Source organism: Boleophthalmus pectinirostris, unplaced genomic scaffold (genome assembly GCF_026225935.1).
Source record: "Boleophthalmus pectinirostris isolate CB_2022bp ecotype Guang Dong unplaced genomic scaffold, ASM2622593v1 HiC_scaffold_22, whole genome shotgun sequence".
Classification (NCBI taxonomy): domain Eukaryota; kingdom Metazoa; phylum Chordata; class Actinopteri; order Gobiiformes; family Gobiidae; genus Boleophthalmus; species Boleophthalmus pectinirostris.
In genome coordinates this window covers 35,394,693-35,407,240 of record NW_026571190.1, presented here as the reverse complement: position 1 = coordinate 35,407,240, position 12,548 = coordinate 35,394,693, and the positions used below count along the sequence as shown (strand labels likewise).

Below are 12,548 nucleotides of genomic sequence, written 5' to 3'. Positions count from 1 at the left end.
CTCAATCTCCTCCTTAAAACAAGTAAGTTGTTCATGTTCTGGCTCCGGTACGAGAGGAACTTTAAAATCGCCAGGTGCTCAATGCTCGCGTCCATGTTTGGACAACTTCCTTAAGCACAGAGCACGCTCGCTGCGGTTGACATCATCGTGTCCTCCAGTGAGCATGCGGGACACTTTTGGGACCATTTAATGTTCACACTGGAGTCACATACAAGTCGCATTTAATTGGAAATGTGAACGACCTCGCAAAAACATCAGATTTCACAAAAAAATCGGAATTGAGCGTTAAGCCCTGCAGTCTGAACTGCCCAGATCCAGTTTTTAAGTCTGGCCCTCTGTGAATTTGAGTTTGACACCCCTGTTCTAGACTACGCAATAACATCCCCATGGAGACATCAGGTGGCGGACCCTCTGCTAAAAGGAAATGTTACGCAGTGCACCTTTAACCTCTTTAAGTGCCTGTTATATTGCCAACAACTGCGACGCTGTAGTTGTAGTTGTAAAAACCAGCGCACATGTGTTTTTTCGGGGTTGGCGACAGCTGGCCCCGAGTCTTCGTCCCCCCACCCCACCCACCCGCAGGAACACCCACTTTCACATGTGCAGCCCGTGTGAGCCGTGCCCTCCTCTCTCTCCGCACATGTGGGCAAATCCCGGGTAGACACTGGTATTCCGAGACTAATCCGCCGGAGCTAAGTTAGCGTAAGCCTTCTGAAAGAGTGCATTTGAAGCGCTTTTCCCTTCACTCCTCCTGAATTTACCACAGAGCAGCGCGCGTGTGTGTCCGTCTCTGTCTGTGTGTGTGTGTGTGTGTGTGTGTGAAAAGACAGGATGTGGTAGGGCTCTGAATGCTGCCTCAGCCCGCTTCGCAGACCCTTCCAGCGCAGCCGTCGGAGTCAGTTGGATTTCAGTGCAGTTATGTTCGGGATCTGGACCGGGATCTGACAATATGGACTGCTTTCCCCTGCACAAAACAAGGGTATGCTGTTTACACTTGTGAGTTTAAGTTTGCGAGAGAGAGAGAGAGAGAGCGCTGGCAGTCTTACGAGGTGTTTGTGAAGTTTGGAGGAGCCAGCCGCTTTATTTGTCTAGAGCGAGCCGCGAGTGGAAAGTCATACGGGGCTCGCGGTTGACATGTGCCGTGTAGAGGTCTCCGCATTAACGCCAGACCAGTGGGTTTTCAAACAGCGGGGCGCGGACCACTGCCGGGACACACGTGCTTTCTGTACACTCCTACTCCACCTTACTGGACTCACTCTTACTGAACTGAGATCATTTTTATAACAAACTATTGAGGCTTTAAACATGTAAACAGCTAAACTTTTAAGAAATTACCACTTTATTTACATTTTTTAAATTTCTAATTAAGGTTCACAGTTACATAAAAGGTGATTTACAGAGTGCAATTTTGAAGTTAGACTTAGACTTTAGGAAATTATTTGGACACAGTAGCTCAAACGTCACAATAAATATAATAACAAAAGACAAAAAATATATAAATTGTAATAATAAAGACTAAATAAATAGAAAAAATAGCAAGAAACAGATGTCAAACAAGAGATAATTATATAAATGTAGATGTACAAGTCAAAATAAAAGTTGCTGAGTTGTTGTACAGTTGTAGGGAGTATTATCTGTTACATACGGGTGAGTGGTTGTACAGTTGTAGGGAGTATTATCTGTTACATAAGGAGTGAGTTGTTGTACAGTTGTAGGGAGTATTATCTTCTCACTTAAGGATGAGTTGTTGTGCAGTTGTAGGGAGTATTATCTGTTACATAAGAGTGAGTTGTTGTACAGTTGTAGGGAGTATTATCTGTTACATAAGGATGAGTTGTTGTACAGTTGTAGGGAGTATTATCTGTCACACAAGAGCGAGTTGTTGTACAGTTGTAGGGAGTATTATCTGTTACATACGAGTGAGTTGTTGTAGGGTTGTAGGGAGTATTATCTGTTACATAGGGGTGAGTTGTACGGTTGTAGGGAGTATTATCTGTCACACAAGAGCGAGTTGTTGTACAGTTGTAGGGAGTATTATCTGTTACATACGAATGAGTTGTTGTACAGTTGTAGGGAGTATTATCTGTTACATTAGGGGTGAGTTGTTGTACAGTTGTAGGGAGTATTATCTGTTACATAAGAGCGAGTTTTTGTAGGGTTGTAGGGAGTATTATCTGTTACATTAGGGTGAGTTGTTGCACAGTTGTAGGGAGTATTATCTGTTACATTAGGGTGAGTTGTTGCACAGTTGTAGGGAGTATTATCTGTTACATAAGGGTACCTATAGATGTTCTTCTGGTCACACAAATAATGACTTTTATTAATCTTAAATCAACTTCTTTTTACTGAGAAACGATGCAACTATGCAAAACAAACACGGGTAACACTTTATAATTACTTTTATTATTAAATACTGCAAATTTCTCTGATCTGGCCAAGATTTTAAAGCTTATATCCGGTTTTTCATCTTGTTTTCAGATTTATTATCTACTCACTAGTTCTGAGACGGCTTCATTCTCGTCTAGAGGTAGTTTATTTTAAGATAATTTGTCAAGTATAATTATCTTACTGCATGGACAGATAACTTCACGACTTTTAATTCATTTTCTGATAGATTTAAGTGTTTATATCTTCGCTTTTTTGCAGTGAATGGCCCATCTTAAGCTCTATCTAATCTATGTTATAATGTTGTTTCTTCATCAAAAACATAGTTGGAGTTGTTTTCTGTTTCATTCACACGTTTAACAATCAAACCCTGCAGATTTAGGGCGACAGTGGCTTGATATAAGAAGCAAAAAAAAACAGCCTATATAGTCCCTTTAATCCACTTCTCCTGCAGCTCCGAAGTTTCACCTCAGAAAGTGCGTTTTAAACTGCCCCTGACTTTGAGACGTCTTTACGGCGCTCCTTAAACTTGCCCTGGTGTACGAGACGAGAGGGGCTGTTTGTTCTGACACTGAACACCGGCGGGGTTCCACTCTCGCCGCTGTGGAGCACGTTCAGGAGCAGATGTTCATTAACCTGTATGACACTGAAAGACCTCTGTGTGCGTGTGTGTTTGGGTTTAGCTCTACTTCTATATGCACTTGTGTGTGTTGGGGTGTACAAAAATATTGAAACAGCGATATATCGTATAGTTTAATGTGTTGATATCGTGGGCTGCTGTATCGATATATCGCCAAGGGTATTTTTTGGATGTTTTACTCAATTATTTTGTTACAGTGCTACAGTTTCGTTGCTTCTTTAGTGGGAGGAAACTCGTCGAAGCAACACATTTGATATTTTCACTGTTTTGATGATTAAAATTAGTTTTGATTGACAAGCGGACTAGCCAATCAGAAAGACGCATCCTCTGTTTGCGTCAGAAACAACATTAAGGACTGAGAAACTGCGTGGATTTTTTTAAGAATCAAAAGTCAAAGCACCAAATTATTAGCCTGATTAATCCGCCGGTTTCACTTCGTAGAAACCGTCTGACCTCACAGCATTAGAATTCGTTCGCTCGATGATCGGTGGGTACTTTTTTTATTTAACCAATTGCTGCTATTTGGTCGTGACATGTGTAATGCCTTTCCCAAATCCCGTAGGAAGAAGGACAATAACGTCTTTGCCCTTTGTTTTGATGGACCTTCTATGGAGTAAGAAAGCTTTTCAGAAACATTCAGCTGTTGTAGCTCCTTCTTATGCCTTTAGTCCATTTTTACCCTCTGCTACAAACTTAAGCATGCGCAATCTTGATCGATACTGCTCGATATATAATGTCTGTGAAGTGATGGCGTATTTTTGACAGTAAAATCCCGTCCGTGAATTTGTATTCGTTCTGATGAAAGCGTAATTGTAAATTTGCATTTCGTAATTGTAATTCTTGACGTTGTAACTTTTCAATTTGTATTCTGCACACACAATATATTTTATGTATGACTGGACTCATTTTATGCTCTACTACAGCCAAATATGCACGGATTTCTATTCTATGCGCACAAATATTTCTTACTACTAATAATATTCTTACTCCATATACTTCCAGTTAAATGGGGATCCCATTCATGTCAATAGAGAATTTGCAACGTTTTGCTTCTTAAGCGTGACATAAAGTCGGTTCATTTGTGTAAAATGTTCAATGTTCACGTGCACCAATAAGTCACACTGCACTCATTCTCTAGGAGGCTTTAAAACGGCTTTGTAGTTAATATCGAACTTATTTACTGTCAAGATCAAGCCTGATTCATCAGCTGGTTTCACTTTGTGGAAACCGTCTGACCTCACAGCATTAGGATTTGTTCGCTTGATGGTAGGCGGGTACTTTTTATTTTAATTAAACCAATCCAATTTAACCTATTTCGTCATGACGTATGTAATGCACCACTAACTAACCCTAACCGGTATATTAAGCTTTTCCCAAATCCCGTAGGAAGAAGGGCAACAATGTCTTTCCCCTTGATAAAATTCACTAAACATTCTCTTTGTTCCGGGTTTACATCCTCGTGCTCAGGAATTGTTGACAACACAGAATGTATATCTATTCACTGATTGGTTGGTGCCCGAACTCGCACTTCTGGGGTTTTTGTAGTCTGACTAGTGTATTTTTATTCCTGACCTAGTCGCTGGAGAGAAGGAAATTGAGCAGAGACACTAGGTGGCGCAAACCTGGCTAGAGTAAAATGTTTGTGTTTCATATTAACTTTGCACAAGAAGTGGTTTAACAACAGGCTTTTAGTATCACAGCCACGATTTAGCCTTTATTTTTTATTGAACCATATCGAATCAATTTGAAATATATCGTATTGAATCAAGCATGCACCGTATCGAGATATATTGTATCCTGGCCTATGTATCGAGGGATGTATTGTATCGGCAACCAGCCCGAGTGTGTGTGTTTATGTAAGAAAGTGAACGAACGCCACTTGTTTCTCCAGCTTGTCACATTCCCGGGATGCCTGCTCTCGACAGCTGCATCGGAATTGGCCCGAGCTCTGAAAAGAGAAGTGGCCCTGTGTCGCATTGAAGAGCCCATATTACACCATTTTCTTTGATCATGTTATAATGTTGTTTCCTCTTCAAAACAGACCTGGAGTTGTGTTTTGTTTCAACCATTCATTCACATTCATGTTGAACAGACAAACCCTGCATATTTAGACTGAGTAGGCTCTATTCACACTTATATTACTTCACAAACCAGGAAGACGTTTGGAAACATGCAATGACAACTTCCGGCGGGCTCTGTTCGCGGTAATAAGTCTGACAAAATCTAGAAAAAATTTGAAAATGTTCCAGTTTTCTGCATGTCATTGAAGCGTTCCGTTAAATTCAAGATGATTCCAAACAGCACATACATATGCAGTCTTCATTTTACCACTGATCACATTTACTTCAGTGGGTTTTATCACAGTTGGTCCATGAGCCCAGTGTCGGGAACTACATCAGAAGTGGCATGTTTCTAAACGTCTTGCTGGTTTGTGACGTAAGCGTGAAAAGAGCCTATTCTTCTCTCAAATGAAAACACTCTGTTCCACTTTGTGATGCCATGTGGTAATACAGGAAGCGCTCCAGTGTGTTTTTAAACTCCGTACATCTTCCCTAGAGTCATTTGGATGATTTCAGCCCCAGAATTGCCAATCTCTACTGAACTAAAGGTAAACGGTAGCTCTTGAAATCTACCACTTCACGACATCACAAGAGCCGTTTTCAGGCCGGCCAGAGCGGTGCTGGTTCCCGCACCAGTTAATCGGATCACGCCATTGACACCAGCGAGGATTTGTACTCATACAAATCATTATTTATCTGCACCAATCTCTGCTAAAACATCTGTGGTGTCCAATCCAATGATGTAACCTTACCAAGCGAACACGGATATAGCAAATATTTGGTCTCCTCCGCTGACCCCTGCACAGTCTTCTTGTCACTTAATTTCTCCACCATATTCCACACACACGTTTTCTTTGTTTGTTTATTTTACCGTGTGTGACCTGGATGAACCTGTTCACGTCTACTGTGTCATCACGGTTCACTTGGAAAAGTTTTATTTGGTTTCCATCGGAATCAACTTTTGGTTCCTAAGCGCTCTGATTTTTGGTTTGAACACGTCATTCGGTTTGAGACTAGGTGCTCGGTTCTCTATTGGCCTGAAAATGCTAAAGGTGGAACAGAGCATTTTAAGCTTTGGAGGTGTAGACAGACTAATAAAGCATGACGTAACTACTGCTCATGTGTGAATGAAACAAAACACAACTTCAGGTCTGTTTTTGAGGATGTAACAGCTTTTTAACATGGCTTAAAGGGCCCATCTCATGCAAAATAACTCTTTTCACATTGTATTTTCTGCACATTTACAAGCACAATTTGGGTTTTTGAACATCCATTACACATATACACAATAGTTCTGAAATCTTACTAATTTCTTGGAGGCAGTCACAGACCAGGAACTATGAAAGACCGACTATTGCTCACCCCCCCCATCCTGAGAAAGCACAGGCTCCGCCCTCCAAACGTGACGTAGGCTCTGAGTGAGCCGCCCTTCCTCCGCCCATCTCAGGGAGGGAGGGGGAGACAGACGTGCACCCTGATAGTGGTAGGAATAAACTTTTATTTTTATCATGGAGATACAGCGCGTTCAGCCGCATGTGTTGGACCTGGAATCGGACGAGGACTTTGAGGTGCATGAAACGCAAGCACCGTGTCGACATCAGCTGAACATTACTGAAATGGAGGCGGGATGGAGGTGATGCAGCGGGGGAGGGGGTCGGGTGACAAGCGATTTCTGCTACGTCAAACGCGTCATAGGTGTATCTGCCGCATCATTGTTGTAGCAGCTTTAGTTCATTGTCACGTGGGAGGGTGGCAGAGATACGCTGCTATTTGTTTAAAAAAGCGCTGAATCAATCTAAAAAAAACACTTCGGAGACAAATATAAGGCCCACACATCACTCTTAGAAGGTAGAAAGCTCTGAAAAGTTGATTTTGTATGAGATGGGCCCTTTAAAGCTCACAAGAATTGATTTTACGTACTATAGGACCTTTAAGTCTCGTCCATGGGATAGGTGGATTATCTGGACTCCACGGTTTAATTTGGGAGATAAATGATAGCGGAGGCCAGCTGCTTTAGCCCCCCACAGTGTAGTCCATGAATCACCAGGCAGAGGGCAGATACAGCACACAGAGGCGAGCCGGAGTCAGAGGAGCTCCTTGTGAAAAAGTCATGTTTAAGTCTGTGGCTTTTTTTTAGAGTACAGTAGACATTTTTATCTATTTATACATGTTCTACAGTGTCATGCACAGTGGTTTTAAGTTGAGTGTAAAATAAAATAAAGAATAATGATCTCTACATTTTGTAAACTACTTTTTCATTTTTAGAAGAATGGATTTCAGGAATAGCAGAGTAACTAGGCAGGATTTAAAGGTCCTATATTACACAAAAATGACTTGTGAACTTTAAGTAATCTTATAATGTTGTTACCTCATCAGAAATAGACCTGGAGTTGTGTTTGTTTCATTCACTTATTATTATTAGTCTGTCTACATATCCAAAGTTCAAAATGCTCTGTTCCACTTTATGATGTAACCATATCCAAGTCTCACGATATGATATTGTCATGGTATGAACCTCACAGTACGATATTTAATGTGATATCATGGGAAAGCTTACGATATGGTGGGGAGTCTCATGTAACAATATCCAAATCTCTTGGTACGATATTTTCACGATATACATCTCATGGCCTGATATTTATTGCGATATATATTTTTTTGGAGACTAACAAAACTGTAAATATGCTCCTTTTTCATCTTAAAATGCCTTGACAAGACTTAATCCAAAGAACTAAGACAAAAGTGCTTAGAACTGTTATTTTTTCTTGTAGTCTACACTGAAATGGAGCAAAGGATCATGGTCTTTGTAGTTCCCTCTGTCTTTTTTTTGCTATTGCTGCACCATAACTCTTAATTTAAGCAAAGAAAGTTGTAATTCGATATATTGTGATGGTCCACGATATTATTGTGAGAACTTTGACGATACGATATCACCATATTTTGGTTATTGTTACATCCCTAGATGTCATGAAGCTACCTTTTACCTTTTGTTCAGTACAGATCGGCAGTTCCAGATTATCCTACTGCAAGGGTCTCCAACATGTTGCTCGCCACCCCTTTCCAAGTAGCTCGCCACTTTTTTTTTGCAGAAGACAATTAGTAGTAACGTGAACATTTTTTATTCCCCATACCCCCCCTCGCATTATTCTCCTCCAAAGTCTACAGTTGGGAAAAAAATTTATAAAATAAAATAAAATAATAATTATTATTAATAATAATAATAATAATAAAACACAATTATTTTTAAAAAATCATTAAAATAAGAATAAGAATAAATAAAGTAATAAGTACATTGAATAAATAAATAAATAAGTAAATAAATATAGGGAAAAGAGGGATATACTTTTTTTTTTACTTAATTTTTATTTATTTATTTTTTGAATAACAAAAATTTGGTTAATTACATGCCTTTTACTATTGTAAATTCCCAACTTTTTGCACTAATAAATGGACAGTGGTTTATGTTTCATAGGCATCTAACTGTACCCAAAGGCTCGCCCTCTTTCTTATAATCATCAAAATTTTTTGCGGCCGCTAAAATGAGAAGCTCTCTGGCATTTTAGTTCTGTAAAGGAGCTCACCGGAGGAAAAAGGTTGGAGACTCCTGTCCTACTGATTCTAGTGAAGGTTTATGGAGTTTAAAAACGCAGTGGAGCACTTCCTGTATTGCTACATGACATCACAAGGTGGAACAGTGTTTAAGAGAAGAATTCAGCCTAAATATGCAGGGTTTGTGTATTGTTGAATGAAACAAAACACAACTCCAGGTAAGTTTTTGATGAGGAAACAACATAATAACATAGATTGGAAAATAGCGTAATACTTAATACTCCCTAATACATGCATTTTTAGAAGAGCTGATGTAGTAAATATGCTAACTAACAAATCTGTATAATCTTTTGGTTTGATTAAAGCCTTTACATTGGTTGATTGGCTTAGACTGATTCTACTGGTGTGAATTATGCAACACTTTTTCGACTCTGTGTCCATTTGATTATTCGTTCACCCACTCAGTCAGAAGTGGCTACAGTTTGTGAATCACATTAATATTAAGACCAGGTGGGTGAAGACTCTTGCCCAAGGACACTCGAGTACGCACTGGAATCATACTCAAACTGCCAGCCTTTCACTTTGAAGATGACCACAATATAAGGTGCACATCATGTTTAAAGGGCCATGTTACGCTATTTTCTGATCTATGTTTTAATGTTTCCTCATCGCAAACAGACCTGGAGTTGTGTTTTGTTTCATTCACACATTTTTAACACACAAACCCTGCTTCTCTCAAACAGAGAACACTCTGTTCCACCTTGTGATGTCATGTGGTAATACAGTGCAGTGTTTCCCATGCAAAGCCGCAACGCAACAGAATGAAAACCGAACTGAGCGCCACAGATTGATTCCACCTCGCGATTCTTTCATTCTCACTCACATGCAGAGAAAGCAAGAGAAAGAGAGAGACCCCAGATCCACAGGGCAGGGTATCTGCAAAGTGCGATCTCCTCTCGTTTAGATGACTATAATATACTTTTGTCCGGAATCAGCGACCACGCACGTTCTCGCTTACAGTTAGTCCAAAATTCTGCTGCGCGACTTTTAACTGGAACCAAAAAAACGTGAGCACATTACCCCGAATTTAAGATTTTATTATTTGTTTTTAAAGTTTTGAATGGACTGGCCCCACAGTACATCTCAGACCTCATCCAGATTTACACCCCTGCGTGAGCACTGAGGTCCAAGGGCCAGCTCCAGTTCGTGGTGCCTAAAATGAGACTTAAAACCAGGGTGGACAGGGCCTTCTGTACGGCCGGTCCCAAACTCTGGAACTCTCTGCCCCTGAACGTCCAAACAGCCCTTACAGTGGAGTATTTTAAGTCTCGTCTTAAAACCTACTTTTATTCTCTGGCTTTTAACACCGTATGAGTTGTGTGTTCCTCTGTGTGTTTTATTTATTTCATTTATTCTCTTTATTTTATCTGTTTTACTTATTTACAGTTATTTTCTGATTTTTATGGTTTTTACTTTTATTTGATTTTACTGGCTTTATCGTTTTAGGACTGGTATGGTCAAATTTGAGCAATTTACCTTTTTGTTGTCTTCATTTTATGATCTATGTGCAGCACTTTGGAAACTGTTTGTAAAATGTGCTATAGAAATAAAGTGGATTTGGATTTAGATCATGGGTTAGCCTGGCCCGGCCCGCTCCCCTGCGCAATAAATGGGCCAGAACCCAAGGAAGTCCCTTACAATTGGGCACTTGAGTTATTTTTCTGAAAGCCACATAAAATTAGGTGTTCTGATAGGACATGCAAACCATGCACCAGATAGGCTAATGCTGTTTCGTTATTTCATTTATTTGTCTTGTTGTACCTTTAATAGTTTCTTAGGTCTGATTATAGTATTTTATTTATTTAATGTGTATTATTATATGACCGAAAGAACAAGATAACGGATATAAGCGGTCGAAATGAGTTTCCTCCGCAGGGTGGCTTGGCGCTCCCTTAGGGTGAGGAGCTCAGTCACACGGGAGGAGCTCGGAGTAGAGCCGCTGCTCCTCCATGTCGAGAGAAGCCAGTTGAGGTGGCTTGAGCATCTGTTCCGGATGCTGCCTGGGAGCGTCCCTCGGGAGATGTTCCAGGCATGTCCCACCAGAAGGAGGCCCTGGGGCAGACCCAGGACACGGTCGAGGGACTGTGTCTCTGGGCTGGCCTGGGAACGCCTTGGGGTCCCCTCAGAAGAGCTGGAGGACGTGTCTGGGGTGAAGGAAGTCTGGGAGTCCCTGCTTAGGCTGCTGCCCCATGACCCGGCCCCCGGTTAAGCGGAAGAAAATGGATGGATGGGATTATTATATAATTCTTACATTATAGTATTACACAATACTACTTGGTCTGTGGGAAACACTGTACAGGAAGTGCTCCAGTGTGTTTTAAAACTCCATACACCTTCACTAGAATCATTTGGATCATTTCAGCCCTGTAATTACCGATCTCTGCTGAACTAAAGGTAAACGGTAGCTGATAAAACTAAATGAAAACCATCACTTCACTACATCACAAGGTGGAACAGAGCACTTTGAGCTTCGGAGATACTTACTCAAACATGCGAATGAAACAAAACACGACCCCGGGTTTGTCTTCGATGAGGTAACCACATTCTAACATGACTGAAAGCTCACAAGAGTCAATTTGGTGTAATACGGGACCTTTAAGTGAAGATGCAGCTTATAACTATCTCTGAGTTATGGAGCCTTCTCACCGCAGAGAAACTGGCGTCTCCTTGGGGGCAGTTCGTCTTAATCTGCTATTGGTAAAACAGAAAAGAGCAGTGACAACTTAAGTAGTAAATCTTCAAGCTGTATATCTCTTTAAAGGGTATTAGGGAACAGCTCTGACATTGCGTTAGAGGCAGTGTGAAAAATATCTGCTATCTGTAACTGAGTGCTTTTTCAGATAAACACTCACCACTGAAATTCTAGGTTCTTTGTTTTCCTCGTGGGCTTTTGCTATGTGTTTAGTGTGACATAAGAGACCAAATCGCGGAGTGGAAAGAACAGCTTTTCTTCTCGCCAAAACCAAAAGTACAGTAAGTGTGTGTGTGTGTGTGTGTGTAGGAAAATCCCATTCCAGAACCACGGGCGAAGACTTCCAGGAGGGCCAGTGCTCCAGGGGACAGGGCGCTGAGAGGAGCCCGGGGAGGGAGCGCTCTTTGAAGTCGGGCTAGTGGAGCGGAGACCCCCCTGTCTGGAGCCCGGCCAGAGCGTCTCGTCTGCTCGGTGTAATTAAGAGTGGTCAAGGAGAGAAAGAAGAGAGTAGGAGCAGGCAGGATCAGGTTTTAAAGAGCCTGTATTACACTGACCTGTGTTATAATGTTGTTACTTGGACGTACTTGGCGTCACCTAGTTCCTCCTCTCAATTTTATTTCTCTCCAGCGACTAGGTCAGGAATCAGAATACATTCGACGGTTCTCAAAAACTCCGGAAGTGCGAATTCAGGCACCAGCCAATCACGAAGAGCAATATATTCTGTGTTGGCAACGATTCCTAAGGATTTAAAGCCGGAACAAAGAGAATGTTTGGTGAATTTTTTTTATTTCCCTTTTTCTTATGGGATTTGGGAAAAGATTAATATACTGGTTAGCCCCTTTAGCGGCGCAAATAGCAGCAATTGGTTACATAAAAAAAGTACACGCCTACTGTCTACTGAATGAATCCTAATGCTGCAAGGTCAGACGGTTTCTACAAAGTGAAACCAGCTGATGAATCGGGCTACATAAACCGACCTCCACCTCGAGAAAGTGCAAAGGAACGGCCAATCAAACAGGGTTCTGAAAAACAAACTCCGGCCGAGACCGATGGATTTCTGAACATGTAAAAGTCAAACTGCCATAATCGAGTCGCTGACAGATAACGTTAGTAAGTCTTTATTTATATAGCGCTTTTCACAGACATTTTCTGTCCCCAAAGA

At 41.1% G+C, this 12,548-nt stretch overlaps 1 protein-coding gene across 1 annotated transcript in view; it reads left to right on the top strand.

The window, feature by feature from the left end:
• The first annotated feature begins 927 nt into the window (after positions 1-927).
• The window catches only part of inpp4b (inositol polyphosphate-4-phosphatase type II B), a 718,149-nt gene continuing 706,528 nt past the window's right edge, over positions 928-12,548 (top strand). The window contains exon 1 of the mRNA XM_055158612.1: positions 928-979. Within this exon, the coding sequence (XP_055014587.1) occupies positions 950-979 (30 nt within the window). The 5' untranslated portion in view covers positions 928-949. The remainder of the gene's footprint in view (positions 980-12,548) is intronic.